At 39.2% G+C, this 27,409-nt stretch overlaps 1 protein-coding gene across 3 annotated transcripts in view; it reads right to left on the bottom strand.

The window, feature by feature from the left end:
- The window catches only part of PPP1R9A (protein phosphatase 1 regulatory subunit 9A), a 141,827-nt gene that overhangs the window by 17,229 nt on the left and 97,189 nt on the right, over positions 1–27,409 (bottom strand). For all 3 annotated transcript variants that reach the window (XM_035897124.1, XM_009641901.2, XM_009641909.2), the window contains exons 5-10: positions 24,694–24,829; positions 16,191–16,346; positions 10,587–10,640; positions 7,991–8,220; positions 6,484–6,580; positions 6,172–6,343 (exon numbers count right to left, since the gene is read on the bottom strand). In XM_035897124.1, coding sequence (XP_035753017.1) covers positions 6,172–6,343; positions 6,484–6,580; positions 7,991–8,220; positions 10,587–10,640; positions 16,191–16,346; positions 24,694–24,829 — 845 coding nt within the window. The remainder of the gene's footprint in view (positions 1–6,171; positions 6,344–6,483; positions 6,581–7,990; positions 8,221–10,586; positions 10,641–16,190; positions 16,347–24,693; positions 24,830–27,409) is intronic.

The following is a 27,409-nucleotide window of genomic DNA, read 5'->3' as shown; positions in this document are numbered from 1 at the left end:
AAGCACACCAAGAGCAATACAGGTAGCAGGCAAATAACCAGATAACCATTTGTGTTTGGATTGCTTTACAGGCAGCCTTCACAGGATTATGAACAAGCTTTAAACTCACTCCTTTGGCCCTGCAGAGAAAGGGGTTGCTTACACTATCACACTATCCCTCACAGGAGGGGAGAGCAGAAAGGAATCCCAATCCTCCTCTAGATTCTGAGGTCATCTGCTGTTCACAGTTCAGCATGACAATACAAATAAGGTGCTCCAATTGTTCACCCCAATCCTTCTGCAAATAAAAGCATCTTTTTATCAGCACCTGCCAGTCCCATTTGTTCCTTCCTTCCTTGCTGCACTGTTCTCAGAACCAGTACCTCCTCTTGTAGATTCTTCTCTTTTTTGTGCAGAGTTCCTTCAAACTCTTAAAATTTACATGAACTCAGGTAAACTTAAGTAAAACATCTCTGTCAGCACCAGCCATCGTGGTCCTTCACACAAACAGATTGATACAAGTGACCTAACACAAACACAGCCTTGCCTCGCTTGCACTTGGGTCACATCAGAAGACACCCTGCCAAGCCCCCTTCCTTAAGCAGGAGCCTAGAGAATGCAATCATTACCCTGATTATCACCATCTACTGCAGTTGCCTGGTTTCAGCTTTCCAACAGCAACATGGTTTGGCAAATTCATTAGCAAGGTAGTGTTACAGCTTTGCAGGAAGAACCCACGAGTGCTCAAATAAATTTTCACTGCAACCAGCTGTCAGTGATGTTGCAGAAAGTTTATCATGACAGTGAAAATGAAATGAAATTAATCTACCCAAAAGGTCCATGAAAGGCACCCTGAATCACACCTACTCAGGGCAGGAACGGGAAAGCCATGATCTGTGCAAGAGCAAAGGGACTCTGGTTGTCCCTGATTAGAAAAATGACTATATTGTCTGGAGCAGGACGTGGACTGTTAGATCCGTCATTATCCTGATCTACTAGCTCAAAAACTCTCTGAGAGATGTGCGGGAAGGCAGCAGTAGTTATCCCAACAAAAGCCAACAAAGAGTCAAGAGAAGATCTGGGTGAAAGCCAGGATGCGTACTCTACCCTCCCACTTCTTAACTCTACAAAGTTGCCGTATTTTCTGAACATCTGGGGTTTGTGCAGGTGTTGTCTTCTACCGTATGTACTTTAAAACAACAAAATGGAAAAAAATCCCAAACCCCAGTGCGGCATTATTTTTATATACCATCAGAAAAGAGCTGGACACTGTCACTCTCGTGCTTACTGTTGTCTTTGTACAGAAAACTTTCTGCTGGAAAAAGCACGAAACCCTGTTCCTTTGGTTTTGAAGTGAAAGCAATTTCACATCTTTCCCCTTTCATCTACTGCCCGAACACTGTTATGTGATACATGAAAACCGGAGAAATATTTCATATCAAAAATGGAACAATGAAATCATCTTACCTGCCTAGGTTCAAAGCCACCCTATTCCTCAATATCTTGTGAGCAAAGCATACTAAAGACTTCACATATGGCTTGCCTCTACAAACAGAGCTAACATAATTGCACTTTTCTTAGCTATCAATCATCCGCTCAGATGAAATCTGAGTACTTCACAAATTTAACATTTTACAAAGCTGAAGTAAGACAAAACACATTTTAAAAGGTGTTTGTATATTTTACACCAGACAAGGAATAGATTCTTTATTCTTTTAACTTTTGGGGTTTGTTTTTTTTTGCAATCCTCATAGCACAAATCAAACCAGATCCTGCTAGATTTATTTACTTGTCCGAGTACTGCACTCATAACACACTAATTAATTAGAAGCTGATCTTACAAACATTTTTGCTTTAAACAAATATAAATGGAGCCATCTTAGCCTCACTGAAGCCAATGAAGAAACTCTGACCAACTTGGAGCAAAGCTGAAATTTTTCCCATTGCTTTCCATGCTATCCTGATCTTCAGTCTCAGAAAACGTGCTTTCACCAAGGGTGGAACTGACTCAGTGATTTACCACCACGACTCTCTCGCTCTCCTTCCTGCTGTCCCAACCCCTGGCTCTGAGTGACACCCTCCCCCAGCCCAGGATCTGGACTGCAGCTTGCGGATTCAAATGACTGACCCAGCAGCAGTGATCCAATTTTAGTCTGATACTCCAACCTCTTCCCCTCTTAGATCAGTTTTGTGTTGTTTCAGTCAATCACTGTGTGCACAGCAGTGTGTAAGCGCTGGAACAGGGCAACAGAAGAGGCAGAGCCAGGTGGCTGGACAAAGGCAAGGATGGCGTAGAGTCTCCCATTTCGACAGAGATGATCTGCCAGTTCAGCTCAAACTGTCTCTTGAAATCAGAGCCACGTGTTGAGTTAGTGTGCCAGTAAATAACTGAGGGGTAAGACTCATTCAAACTCATTTTTATTTTTGCAGATATATGTTGTTTCAGATGTATGTTGTTTTAAAGCACTGCAAAGACTTCCAGTGCCATGTTTTGGTTCTCTTCTTTGTGTAAGAGTTAAACTCTGCATACAGAGACACTACAGAATCATTAGCATTGTCTGACTTAAGTACTCAACAGGACATTGCCATGACTTGAACTGCTTATATTTGTCCTTCCAGGTGTATGCACTTCCATACATCCCTTCCTTTCACTGCTGAAATTATGCAAACTATTGACATAGCACTGCGAACACTTATTGGCTTAAGTGGTCACGCTGGCCTTGTTTAAGGAAAATACCACCTGGGCCTGGAGCTTACTGCTCCCTCCACCCCAGAGCTGGGTGGCTCGCACTTAGTGGGGGCTCTCTGTTGCGCTGCAGGTACCTGGCCGCGGCTCAGCCTGCTGCAAAGAAAGAGCTCACACAGCATCCGTAAGGGCCCCTTCCTCGCCAGAGGAAGCTGGGCTCTGCCCTCAGGCCATGCACCCTGTGGATCTGGACCTGAGCCACAGCCCACTGATGGACATCCTGGCTTGCCCTCAGACCTGCCTCACCACCGTAACCTGCCTGGGCTGACCCCAGTTTCCATCACTGGACCTGCCCTGCTCTCCACACCTGGGTGCAGGACTGGGCTGCTGCTGGGCAGTCTCTGCCCTGGCCACATGGGCTGTTACTCTCAGTCCCAGCTCCCTCTTCCGCAGGGAGCTGCCGGCCCTCGCTGCTCCCTGGCACAAACACCCCACGTGTTTGCCTAGGAATCTCTCAACCCACAGGGAAGCCTGATAAATCTCTCACACAAAATGCATAGCAGGTTTTATTTTGCTCTTGGAGACGATGTAATTAGACTTTCTTTCAGCAGGCGTTGAACCACCTGACTGCAATGGGCTTCCATCTGAATTATTTCAGTACCACTGCGGAGCAGGAAAGAGTTTGCCTGTCCTCCTGCTGTTTTTTCCATTATACAGGCTGATAGATTTAAAAAATCTCCTTCTGTGAACTAATGCATCCCTGGGTATCCCAAGGCACCCAGAAAGTAGAGCTTGAATGGGCATTTGCAAAGAGATGAGCAAGTATTTTCAAAGTCGGCATCAACATCAACTGTTCAGATTTCAAACCACTGACTCCTTCCAGTAGATAGTTCGATTCTCTACTGTGTACACTGCTCATGACCACTAAACCAGAAAGCTACAGTGCACTTTATCTATTTTTCTGGACTCTCAGAATAAGCCATAGGTTTGTAAAAGAAACACAGTCCTCAGGCTTCTAATATTCCCCAGCAAAGCAAAGGAAGAACTTGTTGGGCCACACTGGTTTTGATTTTCTCTTTCTAACTTCCACTCATGTTACTGGCAGCCCCTCAAACTCGGTACGAGGTTATGTTACAGCCTGAGGGGTCGTACGGCCTGGCATGATGCTGAACACAGCTGGAGCACCTGCAGCGGCAGGGACAGCTATGCTTGTAGGTACGCGACCATCAAGTGGCATCCATTAGCTCTTTCCATATCTATTGCCATGCAAGAATGTAATAAACACCTCAGATCACATTGAAGCAAAAACCATACTTAGCATCATTTTAATTAAAATACGCATTTTTACACAACCTGATTTTTTGAGGGAAGACAGACCTGCAAACTTCAGAATAAAAATTTTGGGATGTGGCTGTGTACACACCCCACAAACCTAATGCTGAGGCTCAAGAAGAAGCCTGTGCTATATTCCCCAAATAAAATCCAGAAAAGAGAGAGGAGCACTTCCATGAACGTCACAGAGACGGCGTGCCCAACACACTGCACACAGAGGAACACTGCTCACCCTCCGGGGACACTGTGGATGTCTCCCCTGTCCTTTATAGCTCCTCTGCAAACATTCACAGGGTGATTATAAATACACTAATTATTAGTGATTAGTATTAGTAGACAATGGCAAGTCTCTTTTCTTTAAAGGTTTACACAAACGTGATACGGAGCCATAGACTGTTTCTCTGCAGAGCAAATACCACTACATTACTGTCTGAGACAGACTGCCAAGACTTTGATATGGAATTTACTGGCAAAGGTATACAGAAGTCAGAGTGCTGCAGCACGTTTAGGGATCTCTTTATTTTTAAAAAGGGCTTTTCTTTTTCTCTTGTTAAAAACACCAGTTCAGCCTGGAATCTAAGGTCTAACTATGCTTTTTCTGCTTTCAGAAAATCGCTGCTGATTGTCTATTTTTCCTAGCAAATAATTTGTGTTTGTATTCAGGTGGTTTAAAATCACAGATCGTCTATTCTAACTCTCAGAAGTACTGAACACCGGTAACATTTCTCCAGGGGAACGTTTTTGCAATGAAAAATGGCAGCTCTTGGAAAATGAAAATCTTCATGCAAATTTATAAATTGAAAAATATAATTTGAAAGTACTGACACACAGAGCTTTAATGCTTTACAAAGAATTTTTTTTTCACATGTGGAAATTCCTGGATTTCAGCTCTTGAGCCATGGATGTGTGTTGACATTGTTATAAGAGTAAGTGTAAACATGATTTTGGTAAGTCAGGTAAAGAAAACACACTTTCCTCTCCTGATGCAAATTACTGAAGGGGTTTCTGTTAACAGTGTTGCTAAGTATTACATATTTTGTAACACTTACTGAGTCTCTATGACAGAAATACAGACTTTCTTGTCTTTCTGAACTTCCGAGATTTCAATGTAATAAACATTTGCTAGAAGGAAACAGCTCTGTGAAGATTAGTAGAAATGCATTTTTTTTTCACCAGAGAAGTAAGTAATATTACGGTTTATTTAAAATGAAAATCTATATAGGAACAGAATCTGGTGTTCCCTTGTCAGAATCCCAACACCCTCAACACCTGATTTCACAGATGCTACCAAATACACAGTAAGTATTGCTCTTGTACCAAACAATTTTGTTTCAAGGCTGTGGGCCTAAAATTGGCTTTAATTCTGCATATACTCCAACAGTGAGGAGCCAGTTGCAATTACAGAACTTTAACTAAAGCGGTGGAACTTATCTGTATATTCTCACTGGCACAGCCTGAAAAATGGGAATTATCTTTTCAATGCAAAACAATTGAAGGTTACAGTCACTATGCTGACAGCATCTATCCAGATCTCAGTGTTGCCACAAAATGTTTTGGCTCTTTGGTAATGTAAAACAAAGCCTTACAAGTCCTTTGTAGTAAATCAGGCTGTGCTATACCCAAGTAAGATTTTTAATGAATGTGCTAGTAAAGAATTTGCATTTTATTCACAAAAGGCTCTATCCTGAGAAACAGTGAGTGCCGCCTACATGGTCCCTTCTGATGTCTGTACCAGGGTGGGATCAGAACCTGTAGAGATCCAATGGTAGATTTAACGTTGCTTATCTCATTCTGGTAACTATGTTCTTGTTCTTTGGTGGTTGGATAGTTAAGGCAGGATTTAGGAACATAGGAGAAAACAGTTTTCTCCTACTTTATCAACATAACAGAAGCATTGAATTAAACCTAAATGTTGATGAAAGCTTTAAGAAATCAGTAATGATCTTTGCTTTATTAGCATGTAGTCAATTCCCTTTAAGAATATACACTGCACAGCTATTCTGGGACTCTGTATTGGCATTATTTGGTATAACTCTAATACAGATGTCATTAGATACTGAATTTTGGAAAAACAACATAATCTCTGCATTATTAATTGTTTCTTTCAAATTGTAAATTATAACCATGTTATTTACATTCATATTAATAGAAGCTATGGTTTGGTTCAAACAAACCTTGACTTAAGCCATCCAGGCAGGACACTTGCTTAGTATCTAGGGTTTCCACTGGATCTCCTCTAGAAACTTCTCCAAAAGATGTCTGCCTTTCAAAAATGTTGTTGTTATTGTTAACCTGGCTCCCATTTTGCTTCATTAGCCTGAAAACTTCTGCTTCCAAGTCTCGTATCTGAAAGAAATGTAACACAGCGTTACCCATAACACAGTGTTACCTGTAACACATGCACATGCCTGTAAGATGTGGGGTTTTTTTCAGAATATCAGACAGAATTGTCTCATTCTTCAAATATGAGAGTAGATACTACTCACACGAGCTTGTAAGCCTTGAACGTCTGCAAGGTGTGCTTTCTCCAAATCTTCTATTTTCTTTCGTTCAGCTTCCTGGCGTTTGATGAAGTCAATTTCTCTTAAGGAAAAAAAGATGTGTTTGTTGTGATCAAAGCAATCAGATTCAAACAGAAAAGAAAATATTCTGATACATCTTAATCTATGCATTAGAAAAACCTGTCCGTAACAAATATTTTATTACTAACCTAGTAAGAAGTATGAAACTGCAATTAGGACAAAATCCTAAACAGTTACTTAGTCTAAGTGAATATGCTAGGTGAAGATATAAAAATTGTAAGAGGAATTTACCTGGAAAAAAAAATATCTCAGTTGTTCTAATTGATAATCAAAACAGTTAAATCAAACTAATTTTTTCATAATCTGTATTTACAATGGAAACAAGGTTAACTTAGTTTAGGCTGTGTTCTGTTGTAGGAAATGGAGCAAAATCCCTCTTATTAGAGTGTGACTGCCCTCCTTCACAGAAAGGACATCCGTATGTTTCCAGGTAAGAATCTAATTTTCTAGTAAACTGTAAGGAAATCTGTTAGGTGATTTTAGGAGTCTGAGATAGTTAAAAACAACCGACTAGATTTTTTACTAGTATAAAGTAGAATAACAACAGAAAGGCTATCCGAGCTCATTCTTGCTATTCTCCCTATTTCTTTTTATTTTGAAAATCTAAGACGTTTGTGATAGAAAGCACACAAGATGCCAGCTAGTTCTGGAACAGTCATGAAATTCCAAGTGGGTAATGACATTTTTACTATATAAACTCCTTTTTAATGGGACAGGATATTCACTTCTGCACTCCCAGTTGTCACTTGACATTGCTGTATGTTTCTGAGTTTCCTTTTTTAAATGAGTACATTTCAGCAGAAAATGAAAAAGTTGCTGCAAAAAAAAAAAAGAAATTTGGGGGAATGGAAGCTGTTACAGAAACTTAAGATGTTATTATTCTTGCTAGCCATCAGGGAGAGGGGACCACATGAAACAGAGGGGGCCAGGTAATCATCAGTTAGCTCAACTCAGCTCAAACATTCTTGGCATCTACGAGAAGAAGAAAAATAAAATGTAAAATGTAACAAAACAATTTTCTTTTTGATGTTACATTAGTACAGAGCAGGAGTGAATCCAGCTGACACAATACAATATAAATTGCTGCAAACCTCGATAATCAAATGCTTTACTATGACTACTCTTGGTTGTTTGCAATCCCATTCAGTTATCTAGTAATTCTGAAACATTCCAACCTGGAATACTACAGACTTTATTTAGTTAGAGTACGATTTTTCAACAATAGTGAACTAATACTTGAATACTACTAACATTTTTCCATAATGAGCCCGTGTTTTTCATGGGAAAAAATGTGAAAAATAGTGTTTACCTTACAGGTGTTTAATAGTGGGTTTCATATTTCAAAATATATCACATATATGTTTCCTATCTGGCCACTAAGTCATTTGTTGAGCCTGGCATAGCTGCTTACTTTTGCTGAAAATCCTTGATTAATTTCTTTGCCTTGTTATATTTCTTCTCCAGAGCCTGATACTGGCTTTGCGTCTCCTTGAGGTGCTCATTCACCGTGTGACAGAGGGTTTGTGCCTCAATCCAATAACTCTCTAATTTCATCATCCTTTCCTTATTCTCCTCAATGTTCTGCTGGAGTTGAGTCTTCTCCAATTCCCACCTCACCTTCTCATTCTCAGCAGCCTGCAGCTGAACAAAAGAGTGGAGATGCCAGTCAGTAAAAAGGAGCAAAGTGCAGCCTAATCTTTTAGGATGAATTCAAACAACGTGAATAGTGAAAATCAGTGTATTAATAGCTATATGAGTGATATGCTGGCAGCGAAAAGAGCATTCAAAGACAAAGAACACAGGCTGATACATACATTATTCTTCCTCATGACGAAGCGGAACTTTGCTCTGTGCAGCCAGTGCAGCCTCTGTGCTTCTCTGGGGTATACCAACATGCTTTAAAAATGTCAACAGTGGAGTATTCAGGCAAACTGCAGGGTTAATCAGTCAGCACTGGGGATGCATTTTGCTCTGTGCATCTGGCTCACGTGTTAGAAAGCATAAAATGAGAAATTTCTTGGTTTGGGCGAAATCTGACTTCCAGGGTCTACAGTTGATTTAAGAACAATTTAGAAAATAATAGGGAAAACCCCAATTGCATCTAATCTAGCTACCCGCTTTTTAACCCAAATCAGAAATTCTACCGAATTCTTGCAATGTCTGTTTTCATGTCATAATCTTGCTTAATCTAGAAAGCCAAACCAAAGAGGTTGAAGCATAATTCAAAGTTTAACATCAGCTCATAACCTCGAATCTTTTTCATTTAAGCAAGCACAGAGTCTTGCATCCAATACTGAAACCACACCAGAACTATCACAACGACAAAGAGAACCTGTTATAAATATATTATTCTTGATTTCTTTAGACTTGCTTACTGAGTTGTAAAGAGCTAATATGAAAGGAAAAGTATGTCCTTGCTGTTGAAGATTTCAGGTGCTAATTCTGCCAAAGAGATCAGCACTGCTTAGCTCTATGACCAGCGCAGTTCCACTGCGAGTTCCGCTATTCAGCACCAATGAAGTCCAATGACTTTTTCCAAATGACCTTAATAGAAGCCCAAATTTTACTGCCGAGTTTATAATAAACCTTAGCTCCTTCGCTAGTTCTTTTTGTTAGATTTTTTTTTTGTTAGGCTTCTCACTTCCGAGCTGAACCTAGCTGCAGGTCTGAACGTTTGGTGCTGGATAAGGGTAGGGTTGTTCAGTACCTTGTATATTTTAGCTCCCAGAATTTATGGAAAACAAAAAATGCCTTAACATCCTTGTTTACTTCTTGAGACTGTTTTATTTGCTCTAGGCAGTTCTGCTAGCATCAAGGATGATGCATACAAAAAAAAAATAACTTGTTTGCAGCTTTTTTAGTAATATACCTAAACCAGCCACATTTTCTTCAGCTCTGTTCAGAACACTAGGTAAAGAAGTCCAACACCAAAAGGCACATTAACCCTAATCTTGCAAATGGATTTGCACAGATGAATGTTTACACCCACGCATCATTGCCATGAAGTCAATGGGGCTCGGCACAATCCCAAGGGATTGACCGTGTGGCTCCGATTGCTAGGTTGGAACTGGAAAGCAGAGGAAGAAAAGATTTCTGACTTTCTGAAATGAAAGAGTACAACAGAAATTGTCCTTACAGAAAATAGTTGCACTCTGAATTTGTTTTTAACAATAATTTACGCAGATTTGATAAATATGATGCAAAATACAAGGTGAGTGCAAATAGTTGCTAGAAAGAAATGATAATCAAAATCTTTTTCTAAAGTACAATTTTCTCTTAGTCATCTTTTTATTTCCTTTATAATGTACTCAAAGAGAAGGATGTCATTATAAAACCTAATATTAGTTATCAGTTGATTTCCCGTAAAGGTTATCCTAGTACAAAAAATACAATTTCTTTTTACTGCTATAGCAAATTCAATCTAACTAATAGCAACTGATTGTGATATAATGTTTTCTGTTAAATTGGTAAGCTTTTTCCTTTCTAGAGTATCTTTTAAAAAGAACTGCAGCAATGTAAAACAGCTCTTTTTCTTCTGTATATAAAGAAGAAACTTTTATTAAACACCTTTAAATAAATGAGGTTTTTTCATTAGAAGTCAAAAAAATGAACTAATATAAACAGGATACTTTAACATCACTGGTAAATAAAACCCCTACTAACTTAGACTAAAATAATCTATCCAAATATAATTTTAAAACCTGAGAAAATGCATTAGAATTGAAAAACTAGAAATCTGCCATTTAGTCATTATGATACCCCCTAAAATGTATGTTTAATTGAAGCTACACGAGTTGGCAGTTTCTTTTAATAGCAGCACTTAAGATTTTACTTGAAACTTTGAATAGAGAATATACACCAAGACAAGATTTAGCTGAGCCACCGTGCTTCTTAATCAGCCTTTAATAAGGATGTTGACTTCTCCACCCACATAAAGATATGTCTTCAGATCTGATTTTGCATGAGAGGCAAAAAACAGCGTGTATTAACCAGATATTGATTCTTACCTTCGTCTTCAGCTTCTGAATTTCAGCTTCTGTAACTGCATGTTTGATTTGCAACTAAAATTGAAAATATAAAATAAATAAGTGAAGTCACAGAGAGTACTCCAGTATTTTTAAAGCCTGTGCTGCAAGCTGAATACCTTATTGCATAGCAGAAGGCCTTGAAGAGTGCTGCAGTGCAGTAGATTGTAAATTAAAATGTCTAGCTTGCAAAATGACTCAGTCTGTGCAACCTAATTAAAGATAGGATGCCGTCTAACCACTCATAATTTCAAATCAGAACATCCAATCTGTTTAGCAAAACCAAATGTCTTATGTTTAAAAAAAAAAGATGTTATCCTGCTGGGCTTTGCTCTCCTCTGATGTGAACGTGAAATGCGTCCCAGTGCTGTCAGAAAATCCCACTGCATCGATTAAAGCAAGCATGTTACAAAAAAGCAAATATGGAAATAAGTGATTTAACAACTGAAGAAGTCAGGAAAACCTTGAGGGAAGATTCCACACGTTTCTTTCATGCAAAAAAAAAAAAAAAGGCAAACTGATGCTGTCCTTCTCCACCATTAGCTGGAGTTATTCTGCTCAAGTTAGCGAATCTCAACTGAGAGCAGTTACATGGGAAACTGTAAAAAACAGGAAATGGCATTCAAGCACACAAAATGATTGCACGGAGATTAACAGCCCAGGCAGCGTGCTAAAGGTTGGAGTTACATTACCAAGCAGCGTGCCACAATAACAGTGGATCTGTACACTGAAAGGGTTGGTGATGAGGACCTGGCATCCACCTGCACACTTTCCGGGGGGATTTCTTTTGGACTAGCCTACATTAGTTTGATCCTGTGGAGTGAATGCTCATTAGCTCTTTGAGTGTATTAGGCAATGTCCTGAAACATCTTTAGTTTCACTCCAAAGGTCTGCTATTCACAGGCTCCAAGAACGCTCTGAAGTACAAATCGAACCACAGCTTCAACAGCTTAACCCTAATCCGAATGGAAATGACCATGGACATGCACCTGATACCGGTCTGCACCTGAATCCCTGCTGCTTTATTATTTAAAGCAGGCAGCTCGGACAAACTTCTGACAGGCCCCAAACCCTTAAATCTAAAGCACCGTTTAATCTGAATCGGTGACTTGTGCATGTTGGGTTGAGGGCAAGGGCAAAACCTGAATCCCAGCTTGAGCTGGTACTGCAGCGGAGACAAAGCCTTCATCCATTATTTATGAATACCAGGAATAGTTACGGAAAAGCATGTTTTACATGGGGGTTACTTCTCTTACAAGACTAATGGGAGCCTTTGGGAAGAGTTTATGTTGAGCTAATGGAGTACGCAAGGGAGTTGTACTGAACCAGAAATTATCCTCTCTGGTGAAGCCATGGCTGCAGTCCTGAAGACCAGGCTGTTAGTAAAAAAAATGTACAAGTAATTCAAAAGAGAAGTTCTTCTGGAGAAGAGGAGTAATATTCAAAGTAACAGGAGCCATCACAGAGCTGATCAGTACAAGTATCTTTGAGAAAGGTTGAGCTACTTTTGAAATTCCCTGTTCATGGAGCCTCTTGAACCCACTTCTTGTGGCATAGGAAATGCACCCTCTCAGATGTAGTTTGGTTTGCAAATCAGCCTTAACAGATCTAGTGAATAATCCTAGTCCTTTCTGGTGGAGAATTAGTGAATTTATGCTGGCAGGAATAAAGAAGGCACTGATGCAACCAGTTCCACCTGAGGAATAGTTTAGGCATCTTCTTTCCACCCCTCAATTCTTGGTGACTGTCTCCAGACTGTAAAGCACTTCTTGTCCCCAGGAACATCTGTTCCTTACACTCACTTTTTGACTTTGCACTGGGAAGTGTAATGAATCTTCCAAGTGCTCAGAAAAACAGATAGAAGATTTCATTTCAAATGGAACCTGTCACTGACCAGAACCGCTTGCAGAAGCACATAAAATGTGGAGGCACAGCAGGCCCACTAGCAGGTGGAGCAGGCATGGGGCCAGACCGAACCTGCCCTGAACACGCAGCGAACCCGTGGATCACACGGGGCTCCTGAGGAAGTGTCACAGGAGAGCAGGGCTACTGCTTCAGGACGGAGAAACACCAGAACAGCTGGGAATAGGGCACTCGGCAGCCCTGAGGCTGGCGTTAATGGCAAGAAGTGGCCAGGGGTGCTGCTCCACCCAGTAGACCAGGAAGCTGAGAAGGATATATACCTTTTTGTAATTATACATAGTAGAGGAAACTAAGGAGATACTTTAATTGGCTTTTTGAAGAAGTTACTTGCAATTTTTGAGCTCTGATCTTCAATTTTCAGAGACTGAGAACTGTTTTTTCTCATCATTCCACTTCTGCTATTAGTGAAAAATTACAGGAGAACCATCTAAAGATGTTACGGTGTTTACAAAATGCCCAGGCCTTTGCTTAGTTCTGCTACCTCATTGTTTTGGAGTGAGATGAAATCCGGGAAGGATGGATGAGCTAGACTTTGCCCTATGCAGAGTTAATAATGAAATCAAAAAGCCAAGGCTCAAAGCCTTAGGCTACCTGCTTACAGTCCATTCCCATCTCTTTTAAAGCCCCACAAACCCATAAGCAGCACTTAAACAGCTTATTATTACATACAAATAAACTCCAAATTGTTGCATAAATGACAATCTGCTCAGGTACAGATGGTTTTAACAGTTATTTTTATACTCTCTGTTATTAAGTTAAAAAAATGAATACTGAGCACCCAGTCAGATCATTGAATCAGTACATGGTACAGCAGATCCCACTGAGGCAGAAGAAAAAAGACACTTTCTGCCAAACAGACAAATGTGTAGCTGGACATCTACTTTTTTCTTTTTTTTTTCTTTTTTTAAGGAACTAATTAGGCTTGCAGAATACATGAGAAATACTAACACATTTATAGGTTAGACTGAACAGGCAAGGTCAACTGTTTGGCAGGCAAATCTGGACACCATAGTTAAAATTTTTTAAGCAAGTTTACTAATAGGGGAGCAGAAATACCTTGTTCCATGTCCCATATAATGCCAAACAAATTCTTGGCAGATACTATTTTGTATTTTTATGTTTTCTAAGTCAATATAAAACTGTGAAGGCTTCATTTTAACAAAGACATTTTGAATAATTTTTGGCACATTTCCATTTCAAACTTGTCTTGAAAAGCTGATTAGTTTTCTTCAAACAATAAACCTTTTTATGAAAAATAGATATAGGGAGAAAATGGTTTGGATTCATCTAAGACTGCAAAAGGTGGAATGGGATGAAAAGCTAGCAAGTGTTACAATATCCAGAGTACACTGGGAAAGAAAGTACCTAACGGAATCTATACACCTCCATCACAATTTCTGTATAATCATTATGCATTTTTGCATATAATAACAATCATTTTTTCATATATTTCATTACAACATGAAATATAACACCTCGTTCTTACATAAGATGTCCCTTCTCCCTACAGATCTTGTCTCTCTTCAATCATCACAGCTAAAATACAGCTTTCAGCTCTTTCTCTCAAAGCAGTTAAGGAAAATCAGTCCCATTCTTCCTGTCTTACAGCCAGGAAAACAAGACTTGAAGAAGTACAGTGATTCACCCAGGAATGTCCATCTCTCTCCTTTCATTCCAAAAGCAAGGCATTCCAAATAAGAGTGCTCTCGAAGTATGTGAGCACATTTTTGATTCCAAAGACTGAATTCAACTAATTAGGTCAAACTATTATGTTTAAAGATTATGTCCAACCCACTTGTTTAATACTTTCATTAATCTCTGGAGTAAGAACAAGAAAGAACAGTTATTCTTTAAATACAATTCCAGAAAACACTGTGTGGGCTTGTGCAGTGTGATCATGAACAAGTCCACTAGTGTTGAAAGAATTCAGGGCAAATACCAAGAAAAATACATGTACTCACTCTGTAGCAGCCAACAAAATGCAGCTGTGTACTGTTAAATACAATCAGTGAAGCAAAGTGGCATGCTCGTAGCAGTGGTAACTGCGTGGGTTAGTGCAAAAGTCCACTCTGATGTGGGAGCACTTAATGTTTTCTTCTCAGGCTCTCATCTGCTCTTAAACTGGTGGATCTCAAAGTCCCTTCATCTGATCTCCTCTACACCAGTGTTTTGAGGCCATTACATCAAACAGGTCTGCAAATAGCTTCAAATCAGTTTGGACACGCTCAAGTATGGCAATTGCCCAAGCTGGCAGAAACTGTATTCAAGCATAGTTTTACAGGTAATTTATTCAAAGGTGAGTGTCTTGCCTATCACTGCATCTGTGGTTTGCATAGCCTTGGTACACTGGCACAATCAGAGTGGTAGCATCTTCCCACCACTTTCAGAAAGCACCACTATGTATGATGCAGAATATTAGAAAATGAAGTAAATTGTTCTTCTAATTTGCATAAGAGCCTGGAACTTGAAACACAGAGTGAGAAAATTATCATTTAAAGTAAAGTAAAAAACTTTCAGGAAACAACGATGAATAACAGTGGGCATCCAAAGGCTGAAAAGGGTATCAACAGAAAAGGCAAAGAGCGGGTGCTCATTGACTGATTACTTTCCATACATTACTCTCACTAGAGAGTATTAACAACGTGTATTTATGGAAGACAAAATATCTGGTTTGAGTGGAGGGAAGGGGAAGGGGAGAGGACAGGGGAAGAAGGATAAAAAGGGAGCCTCTGTATTTTAGAACTCCTTTTGGGGCCCAGGTTCTGCTGCTCAAATCTCCTATGAGGTCCTGGCTACTTTCACCCCTTCCATCTTCCTGTATTTAAGAAGAATAATGTTCTTTATTGTCATCACTCAGCCCATTACTGTGGGTTTAGATAAATCCAATTGTTTCATGTCTTTGCATCAGATTTCAGGAAAGCTGAGAAATAAACCACACCAAAAGCACAGCCTAAAATACAGAAAAAATGTTTCTCAGTACTTTGGTATGTTAATTTATATGAATTCAGTGACTGCAATGAACACTACAGATTCAAGCCACAGTTCATACCAGTGGATGCTATAAAAACTCTGTAACCACAGAGTTTGGTAAAACAACAGCTTGAAATATGCCTGCTTCCCCAGTATAGCATCTTTCTAAACACATGGCCAAACATATGACGCTGTTGTACATCGATGAGTCGCTGTGTGATGGTATAGGATGAACTCCACGTGTCCTTTTTCACTGAAATTTAGCATTTGCTGTTTGGTTCTCCTGATCACTTTTGATTCGAATCTTATAAAAAAAAACCAAAAAAACCAACCCAAACCCCAAAAGAAAAAAAGGCAGCAATCTGCTTGTAATGGATTAACTTGCGCTTTGTCTTCCTGGTCAAAAAATGCAAACTGAGTGCTGAGGCAGGATAACTTCTGTGCTGAAAACTTAAATTATAAATAATCGTCCATCAATGCAACAGTCACCTGAAAGCTGATGCTAAAACAGCTCCGAAGAACGGTTCCACTTGTTTAAGCAGAACGTTTTGAGTCATTCAAAAGTACCAAACATACAAACAGCTAGAAATCAACTCTCATTTTCAAGAGAGAAAACAAGCACTGAGCAATGAGATAACTAGAAATCTAATTCCAGTGAGATATTTCAGGAATATTTTCTGATCTGTAACTTACCTCTTTGAATTTGTGAGCAAGCTTGCTGGTGTCCACATCACTGGGGGAGAACATGTCATCGTTTTCAGGGAGATCGAACACTTCAATTGCCATGTCACCTCCTGGAAGGACAGGTCCCATGTCTTCATCTTCTTCATCTGTAGCATATTCCCCTGTCTTAATTTTATAGCATTTAAGAAATTCCAGTTATCCTCTTATTAAGCAGGGACTGTTCAAACAGTAATTAAGCTACTGTGCAAACACAGCGTACTGCACACAAAAACCGTTCTCTTTTTCTTTAGCTATAATCCCAGTACTTATGAATTCTACCAGACAACATACAAGTCCACAGTAGTTTTTCAGAAGATTAAGACAGAGGAGAAAGCAGTGTCTTAAGCACTAAGAATTTAGTGCCTAAGCATTGCTGGCTCTATATTTCAATGGTTTTCACCCTTTTCCAAGTGAGGCCTCCTTCCCATAGGCAAACCGCTCCAAATTTCTCTCAGATTTAACAAGGAATCTTTTCCAAACAGAAATAAAAGCAGAATAGGACTGACAGGATCTTCATTAGTCTTTTGTAAGCCACCTGGAGGAAGTAATTCTGCAGTGATATTCCATGATGAATAGATGGTAGAGTCACGCTTACACAGAAAAATAACAGCAAGAAAAAGAAACTGCCAGAGTCAAGTTCAGAGACCGAAGTCAGAGTCTACTCAATTTTGACCCTGAACAGGGAGCTGCTTCTAACTAGGCTTAAACAGAAAATGTGGGTGTTTCTTGGGATGATAAACCATGAGATGTGAACAATTTGCTGACAAAACAGAATTTTAAAGAATCATAAGTTACAATCAGTACCTCAAGATAAAACAAAACAAAATAACACAAAATAAAACAATAATATTGAAAAGAAGCAGCCTGCAATATTAAACCCCAAGGTGCCCAGAGAATCTTTTGCACGTACACCTGTGCTTATCTCTCCCCATGCCTCACGTGGCCAGGTACTGCTTCGCTTCAGCCAGGCTCCCTCTGGAAGCCGGAGTGCATCCCATACGGATCACGAATAGCCTGCTGGCTATGCAAATGACTGTGCACACATATTATAAAGCAAACACTTCCCTCAAGGCCACATCTGGATTTATAAAGCTTGGGACTTATAAATACATGGAAAAGGAAGGGCGAGGGAAGCGGTGCATTCCTTCTCATGTTTATACAGTAAAACCACCGAAATTTTGACAGAACTACTCAAGTTTTTGTTCCTGAGCTTTCCGTTCCTGAGATGAAGGTGTATAATATTATTATCAGAAGTAAATTCCCAGTAGTTCTAGGATTATCTATTAGTGTCATTTTTTTGTCAAATGAACTTTTCAAAACAACAGGTAAGAACTCAAGATGTCCAAACAACGGTTTGAATCTCAACTTCCTACCTTAATTTAGTTCCCCAGCTGTTGTTTAGGCTTATGTAAATCTCTCTCAAATACAAAGCAGTGCATGGAAGCACATTAAGTCTAGGTGCACAAGTAGACACAGACAGAAAAGATGTATGTAAGTGTCCAACAACAGGGTGAAACACTTGCAATAAAATATCAACATTTCTTGGATAAATAGCACTAGAATCATAGAAAGGTTTGGGTTGGAAGAGACCCTTAAAGATCATGAAAAATCTATATTCTCCTTTTTTTAAATCACTAAAGTTTTAACAACACAAAGAAAGCCAAAACACACAGAAAGCATTGAATGATTTGGTAAAATCTTCTGATGCTAAAAGAACTATCCAAAAAAAAGGTGAGTCACCACCATGCACAACCCATCCATACTTTAAACATCACTGTTAATACGAGCCACTTAGGAGAGCTATCGCTGTCTCTATAAATAGTTACATATTCTCCAATGAAATAAACAGTAACCATTTATTCTACATACTTTATAGGTACTAAGAGTCCCAGCAGTCTTCAACAAAAGGAGTTAACAGCTGGTTTTGCTTCTTTTTTCCTTATTTATAACAGAAGCAAAGAACACACAACCCATCTCACCGGCGTTTTCAGGCGTGTTAGCATCACAGCTAAACAAGGCAACACCTGAAATTAAATTGATCGTTCTGTATGCCTACATCTCACACGCACACACAAAACCTTGTTATGCTACACTTGTAGTAACTTCTATTTTATTCTCTACGGCTACATGCAGTTACTGTCTAAACAGAAAATTAGGCTGCTAATTCTGGCATTTTCCAGGAGCACGTAACACCACCTTCACACACCATCAGGGTGGGGAAAAGCGGAACGACTATAAAATCCCGTCGAGATTTCAATGAAATGAGTTATTGTGGGGACAAAACACTAACACAATCCATGTACTGTCAATTTTGCACTCATTATCCCTGAAAAATCTATAATGTGATACACAACTATCATTTCAGCATGAAAAAAACTTCTTGGCAGGTCCATCAGCAGTGGCAAGGAAATCTCTGAAGCATGCGAAGAACAGGCAGAAATAGCATCATTAACTAGCAAACTCATGCACAGTTTATGTAAAAAAACAGACCTGGCTCAGCCACGTGTGCATTTTAAAGGAGTATATTAATTTAACGCAAAATCCTAATTATATTTACTGATTTTGGTAAAAGAATAAAACAGGTAAGTTAAAACTGATTCCACCAGACTTAAACTAAAAAGAAGTACTTCATACAAAAAGAAAAACGAACACGTATGAAGGACTAAATTATATTGGGGAAAAATTCAAGAGCAGGCAATATTCTACTGGCCTCAGGAGCCAGACTGTTTGAAAGAGGGACATCAGGCAGCTTAAAATGAACACAAAGGAAAATCTTGCTTCAAATTGTACATAATGAGTGTTGATGGGCACAGTCATTTTTGCTTCAATTAATGCAAAAAGCAGTCATCAAAGCAAAGCACTGCAGTTTGCTCAGGTAAACAAGACAGCAGGATGCCACAAACACATTACAGAACACAGAAATAAATAATACGTTGGCTTTTGTCTTCAAAAGAAAGGGATCTGATCTTATAATCACATGAAACACAAATTACAGGTTCAAAAGAACCGACGTGTGCTTTAAGGAAATACATGTCATGAACTACATGAAACATACTTTCCCCAGAAATATTCTCTCTGCTGACTTCTGTGTCACATGAAACTACCAGAAGGTTGTTCAGACCCTGTGCCAGTAAGCTAGAATGGGAAATTCAGTGTTTTACAAGCAGCAGCAAGGCACAGACAAAAGTTATTTTACTTCAAAATAACAAAGCCTTGTAAGGTAACAGTTGTTATTGTTGCTGCCTGAGGTTCCTTGCAATATATTTGTTTTCTTAGCTGACAACAACAATAATATTTCTTTGCTCAGTAGCCAACGAAAACTTACATGCTCTTGAAGGAAAATCTCAGACTCTTCAGTCTGTATTGGTGAGCAAAACTCACCCATGCAAAAGACCTATTTCTCATTTCAGTATTGTGTAGGGCTTATGCTTATCCCATCCACCACAACAGCTTCTGATATTAGCCATTCGATTTTGCTATATGCTATCACAGCTAACGGCATGGAATTATCTTTATAAACATGAACTGCAATTTCCCACTTTAAAAGGGAAAATGTGTCACTTGCATTGTTTAACTGCCTTGTAAATTCTTGAAATGGGCCTAACACCTCCAAGCAGAAAGAAGGAGCAGCAGCACCAGCCAGGGTAATGCAGAGCGACCTTCCCCAAATCACCATAACAAAGGCTGCGTCAAGCTCAACCTTTTGTTTGTGCTGAAACTCTCCCGCAATCAGGGAACACCATTTCAAGAACTATAAAGCTAACTCAAGCCCACCTCTCCATTTGATTTTTTTTGATGGTTTATACTTAATTCTTTCAAAAGAGCAAAGAAAAATATAATGGTATAGTATCAATCATCGTTTTTACAGGAATGCTTCCCTTTAACAATGTTGGAAAAACTGTACTCTGAAAGATCTTGTTTAACCAATGTATTCTTTGGGTGTTGGACATTCAAGCACATTGCAACATTTTTCTTTTCACGTGTGTCAAGATTTTCCTCGGTGGTTCTAATGTTGTTTTGCTCTCAGAATGTCAATTAAAAGTGAAAAAATACTCAAATGACTATTAACGACATTAAAATATGTTAAAACGTCACTTGCATAAAACTACTTGTCCATGTCCACAGAGTCAATAGAATGCTGCAATACGTTATCCATTTCACATCCTTCATCACCATACACAGCCTTCAGAACAGGTCTCCTGCTTTATGTGACTTTTGCCATTCACTGTAGAACATGTGATAATAATAATAATACCACGTTCAAATCAGAATTCCAAGAAACGGCAGAATTTGTCTAAAACGTGCACAGAACACTGTGTTAACACAGGGAAGACAAAAGGCTTCAGTCAAGGATACAGATTCAGGTCCTACTTAACACACTAAGTAGGAAATACAAAGTGCCTACTTCAAAGCCTTTCAGTTTTTGTTTTCTGACAGGATACAACATATTAAAAGGATGTGGGCATTTAGGAAGCTAGACGAACTGGTGATGAGTAAACTCTGCGGCAGGCTATCTAAAGGCAGCACCAGAACAGCACACTCTCCCAGCTTTATTGTAGCTAGCACAGGCTCATCAGGAAACACCAACACTGCTATCGTAAGTAGTACTTGAGAAATAACTGATACTACTGCCTCTGCTCGGCTAGTGGGAGCTTAACCACAAATGGCGAGCTGTTGCACATTTATCCTGCTTGTCTTTGCATGGACCCTTTTGGGGGCATCCCTTTTCTTTTAGCCTTCGTCAGCTCTGCATAAGGTTCTAGTGTTTCCATGCAAAGACTGAAAGCGCCCTGCAGCCCTGTGATGGCTTGCAGCAGATTCTGAAGTGCAGGGATGCAGGGCATTTATGTAGTAAATTATATTTCTTTCAGGATTACTTATATAGTAAATGATGTCTCTTTTGGAAACACTATGTGCATCAGTGTGAATCTTCCCCAACAAGTAACTGTCATGTAACATTCCTGCAAGGCAATGGAATGAGAAGGTACGGCAGGCTAACAAGTGTCTCTCTAATTTAGCATCTGACTCAAGTCCAGTGCATACTGGCTGGCAGAAGTCAAAATTCTCTCAATAATGATGCTATTTTAAAGAACTCTGATCCTTCTAAAATAGCTAGATGCTGCTTGGGCTATGATGAAGACTGCCCTAAGTTTCAAAACAGAGGAAATCCAGCCAGCTGGTGGCACAGCAAGATAAACCACCAGGGTTTGCACTTGCCTGGCACATGCTCTCTTCCTGTGATTTGACCGGCTCTACCAAACACAGTCACGTGCGGACTCAAACACAGATCACCGATTTCCTGCGCCGGAAACCTGATACGATATTGCTGTCTTTGAGGTAAAGTCTCTGAGGCTCAGAATTTGTCATCCTCAATGGAGGGCTGAATAAAGATCATTTCCTTGTTTATTTATGCAGCATTGTAGCTGGAGATCCATCTTACTGTATTTTAAGAACCGTATGAAAATGAATAGGACAGTTTGATAGCTCTGTGACTGAGCAACTCCTGTGCCACCTCAGCATGAAACTCCTTACACTATCAACCCAAATATTCCTGAACTTCACGCAGTCAGAATCACTATCACTTTGAGGAAATGGACTTGAAAGGGTAGGGTTTTTTGTACATTTGGGGATATTCATTCAGACAGTGTAAACTGAGATTTCCTTGCCCAAAAGATGTCCTGCTTACCAGAGCCACAGAATGCAGGGCTGGCAGTGGTGTCTGGCATATAGCAACAGAAACCCCACCACATCTGCCCTCACAGAGCAAGGTGAGCTCAAAGTAGCAATGCTCGTATTTGACAGTAAATGGAGCAGAAGTGCTTGTGGTAACCAAAAATGTCTGAACTGTGTCTAATGCGCATTAGATCACAGCTTCCATCCTATCAATTGCCTGGGAATGATGCAAGTTATGAGTTTGTTTGGATGGCATAGTCAAGTGACCAAACCAAAATATTCAAGATTGGTGAGGTTCCCAATAAAATCTACTTCTGATAAGTCTGTTAATTAAGAAAGGGAACATGCCTCATTGCATACTTTAGTAACCATGCCCCAGCCGTCTATTCTGAGAATAAGGTTTACCACCCCCCTCCCAAATATGTATATGGCATCAAGTAGGAAATGGGTATGATCTTCAATGATCCCAATGTAGTTTTTGAGAACTGAAGTACTGCATTTGTTCTGAAGCCCAATTCCTTCTCCTTCCAAAAGAGATCTTTGATGATACTCCGGATCTGCCCTAGTAGATGTCTTTTCCTTTCTTCCTCCTTTCATCTCAGGCTGCATAAAAGTCGCCTCTGCACTGCAAATGCTAATGGCCAAAAGCACATGCCACAGTCAGAGAGGTGGTCATCATCCTCAACGTGGTGCTACGATAAGAAAAGATGCCTTTAACTCTGTTAATTTCTTGCCCTATCTTATCTTCTGTCATCCAAAGGCACTACCAATAGGAAACAGTTTGTGCATTTAGTATTTTTGTGTTAAAAATTTATGCAGTGAACAGGGCTTCAGAGTTTGTAACCACTAAGTTGAAGGACAAGAAGACGCATCACAAAAAGTATCTCATACCTACTCATCCCTGTCCTCTTTCACTGTTGTGCTGAGAAACACCTGCGTGGTCACCAGTATGAAATCGTCACTGTCAGCATCAGCACAGCAACACTCCTGCCCGAAGGCTGAGGCACTACCAGGATCAGTATTGGTCTATATAGTTTCAACAACCTTTTCTCTATTGCCAGGTCTTGAGTTATGACATCTGTATGGTGCACAAAGGTAAGCAACACAAACCTTTGAGATTTTTTGCAGGTGGATGCGTCCCCTCGGTAAAAGGTGTAATGCATCACTTACGTCTGCCTTCAGCCGCACATCCCTCTGCGTGTGAGTACACAGTGAGAAGGATTTGAACATCAGGCATTTAGGACACACCTCTCCTGCCAATATGAAAGCTATCAGACTATGTCTACCATAAAATGATATCACAGGTCTTCACACTTTGACGTCTACAGCATGCTGTGATACATTATGAGAAGTCTCTTGTTCCAAAGGCTAGAGGGAATTGTCTCTTTTTTGGTTTTGAGGAAATTATAGTGTTCCTTCAAGAAATCAGTCAAGATCTTGAATTTTGATTCTAGACTAAACAGAAGTTAGAAGACTTGCCTGTTTCTGTAGTTTGAGGAGGGAACAGAGAGGATATCCATATCCATATTTCTAGCCTTCCTTGTCTCACACAGGCACACATACATAGGCATCCCCAATACAGATGAGTACAACTTTTATTTATTTAAGTATGCACCTATGACAGGATTCATTCTAAAACGTATTACATTTTTTTTTTTATTTTTAATATCAGTGGAAATTAAAGTAAGTGAAAGCATCATTGGATTCTTAGTCTTCTGGGACACTTCTGATTGTTCTGACCTACTGGTAGTTTAACAGTGTGTTTCAAAATCCGACTGTATCTTGATTTTATCTCAGAGTATTTTTTTCTCTATTTCACTGTTTAGAAGCCTTGTGTCAGTACATAAAGAAAAACTAAACTGAAATAAATGCAGAGCATGAATTCTCTATATCTCCCCTTCCCTATTGCCTTCTTCCACAAATAAAATAAAAAATCTGCCCGAGGACGAAAATACGCTAATACACGGAGCCTGGCATTTCAAATAATATTATTCAAGATAATGTGAATTGAAGGTGGCATGCTTGGGCTATGTGCAAGCTGTTTGTTACCTTAACCCAGCAGCTAATTTAGGGTGTAACAGAGACAGTAGTCTCTGAAAAACCTCTCTCATTAATCCTCCCAAGCACCTCGGTATTTAGGCATATTTTAAGAGAACACAAAGAAATTATGGAAAATTTACGGTATAAAGTTGATAGTTTCAAAATCTTTGTATTGGGACAAAGGCACCAACTGTAAACATCAATACATGCTTCAGACAAGGCAGATTATTTCTCTATCCTGTGGAATACCTGTTCACACAGAAAGAAAAAACAGTGTGTGGAAGGAGGGGTCTTACCTGGAATTTTCAGAAAATTTCTTTATGTTCTGAATTAAGAAGAATGTCAATTCTTCCAGGAAAAAAAAAAAAAGGTCTAAAACCTCAGCCCCCTAAAAGTTAGAAGGCGACTTTTACCCGTTTTCACAAAAACCTAATGCTTCAGTGCACAAGCAAACCAACTTTATTCCCTTATTTCAGAAAAGCATATGCCTTCAGAGAAAGATCAATGATAACAGAAGCACCGACCAACTTGATTTCAGCTCTTCTGGAACAAAACAAATATTTTAAATCCATGCTGAAAAACTTTTCAGTAACTTTGTACTTCAAAAAAAATTCATCATCAAGATCTGTAAATATCAACAGCAGAGGTAATGGAGAGGGCCAGAAGCTGACCTCTGAGTGACAATTAAAAGGAAGGAATTAGGAATAGAAAACAGAACAGTAAAAAACACCGAATAGTGAAACGCTAGATAGTCTGTTACCTCATCATCGTCTGCATCGTACTGTGCATAATGCTGCTCCAGCAGCTCTCTTTGGCGGCGTTCTTGTTCTAGAGTCTGGCTAATCAGCTGCGCAACCTCACTCACTTGTCCCGGTTTTTCTCGTCCAATTACAAACCTATACAAAACATCAGTGAAAAAATATTACTCCTATTGTTTTATCAAAGTTCTAGATTTTCAGCCACATCTTGTATAGAGGGTACCCTTTTTCTCCAGAGATGCATGGCTGTGATTTTTTTGAATGTGTTCTGTGGATGACATTTGCCAGAAAGGCACTGTGTGCGAGACTAAGAGTGATCAGACCATGACAGTATTTACAGGAGGGGGAAAAAAAGAAGTGACCACTAAAGCCTTCACTGCGAATTTTGGTAAAAAAGATTCTCTGAGTTTGAACTTTACGGACACAGACCTAGAGCGGGGCAATTTTTAAAAAAAAGTATCATCCTCTCCATTCCCTTTAGAGCACTGTATTTCCCAGAAGCCTACAGAAGCCCAGAGGCACAGTAGCAGCATAGGCACACTTCTGGCAGCTCGTAGCTAACAGAACATGCACCAGAGTAACTTCTTTCTCCATTTCGACCTAGAAGATATTACTAAGCCTTTATATTTGCCTTCCTCCTGTCTATAACAGAGAATCTACTTCCACATTTTTAAATCTGACCAACGCTATTTCCCTAATTTTAAGCCACATTTAAATATTTCTTTTATTTCATGAACTTCTGTTGCTACGGAGCATTTTTTCTCTGCTGTTAGCTATTGCTGAACACTGGGAGCACAGTCCTTTGGCTTAAGAAAAGACAAGGGAAGTGCCTCTTTCTTGGTTGAGACTTCCAAGACTGCTTACCAATCTTGCTTTCAGCAACCGAAATTCAGAATTGGCTTGGGACTGTAACACTTTTTTTTCAGCACAGTGGTATAACTGTAATTAGGCATTTTGCTGTCTATAATATTAATGATAAACACCCATTATACAGTACCAACACAACTGTAAACTACTGAACGAAAGCACAGTTTAAAGATGTCAAGCTGAAGGAGTATTTTCTTAGCAGGCTAGAAAGACAATTAGGTAATTGCAGTATTATGCAGGGCTGAAAAGCACGATCAGGTGACACTGAGATATGCATACGGTAAATTATTTGTTTCCACAACATTTGGCTCAAATTATGAATTTAATTTATTATTGGAATGAAAGGTAGAAAAGTGCATTATATCTCATGCAACAAAATGATTTTCATTAGCACTGCCTATCGCGGTTAAAGTCATTTGGGATTTGGCATCCATGTGTAAGCCAACTTCCCGTGAGTGGATAACCCTGAGCCCATTTCCTACGCCAAATAATTTGTCAGACTCTGTGAAGTCAGGCACTACAGAAAGGAATACAATTTGGAGATTATTTCAACACCATCGAAACATCCAAGTCAGTAATTACTTCCAAAAGGATAAGAAAGGTGAGAATGAGTGACTCCATTTGAAATAATGACACAAAGTGCTCTGAAAAGAATTTGCAAGGAAGTGTCTCAGTTTAAAAACATTTACAGAAAATACAGCAGAAACTAGAACAAAATCAAGGAAGTAACATCAGCATTTTGATCCTGATCAAAACAGATCACAGTCTGGCACTCGTATCCTACTATTACGAAATATGACATCGGTTCTCAGTAATGAAAAAGACCTTGGACTGAAAGAAAAAGAATGTTTCTTCATGGCCCCTCTACTTCATCTGTTCTGCATACTGACTCATAGTCGGATCCTGTTTCCTTTGAATTTTAATTTTAGAGCCAAGTATTACAAAGACTAAACCAGCCATGTTTTCAGTCTCAGTTGGGAGGAACAATGAACTTTTGCTATTACTACATGAAGTAAAAAAGGATTCAACCCGTATTTGCTATGCATTTGTCTCCTCTAATGTAAAAACAAATTAAAAGAAAATACGGAAAAAAAAAAACACCCCAAACTTCTTGTATTTTAAACCATTATTTTAAGCAACATTATGCATGAGCGTATTATTTATACACAGCAGAGAGAGCTCCACGTTTGTAAACACATGAGGGAGATCACCAGTCTGGTAAATTATGGAACCACACAAAGTGATGCAAATACCATACCCCCTCCTGCCCTCTGCCTGATAATTCACCTCCCTTGGAAAATAAGAGGCTTGAAATCCTTCATACAATCGTTTTTGTACACTGAAAACCTAGAACAGACAATACGTAATGCATCTGAAGCGTGGTAACTCCTGATTATTTAGGAATGTTTTGACACCGTATACTGTAATGCAATAATATTTTCATACAAACAAGTTTAGGTAGGACGTAAAAATGTAAAAGCTTATTAACTGATTTTTTTTTCTCATGCCAAAGCTGCTCACAGTTTATAGTGATGTGATTTTCAAGGCTTGAATCGCATGTCAAAACGAAGTTCCTCAATGATACCTGAAGCTGTTAGATGATACATGAATAAAAGCCTCAAAGCAATGACAAAGTTTAAAGCAATTGTATTCCAAAATAGAAATACACAAGGAATGTTTTGTTTTCCTACAACTAACTGCTTTAAAGTGAAACATTTCCAAAGTGTCTGAAAATAAATATTTAAAAGCACTCAGTCTACAGTTGATGTCAGTTCTAGATAAAGAATTGTAAATTTGTAAAATGGAATACTACGCTGCCAACAATTACAGTTTTTACAAACTAAACCAAAC

The sequence above is a fragment of the Egretta garzetta genome, unplaced genomic scaffold (genome assembly GCF_000687185.1).
Source record: "Egretta garzetta isolate BGI_Z169 unplaced genomic scaffold, ASM68718v1 scaffold30, whole genome shotgun sequence".
NCBI classification, from domain to species: Eukaryota; Metazoa; Chordata; class Aves; order Pelecaniformes; family Ardeidae; genus Egretta; species Egretta garzetta.
The sequence above is the reverse complement of the archived record's forward strand: the minus strand, read 5'-3'. Positions and strand labels throughout refer to the sequence as shown.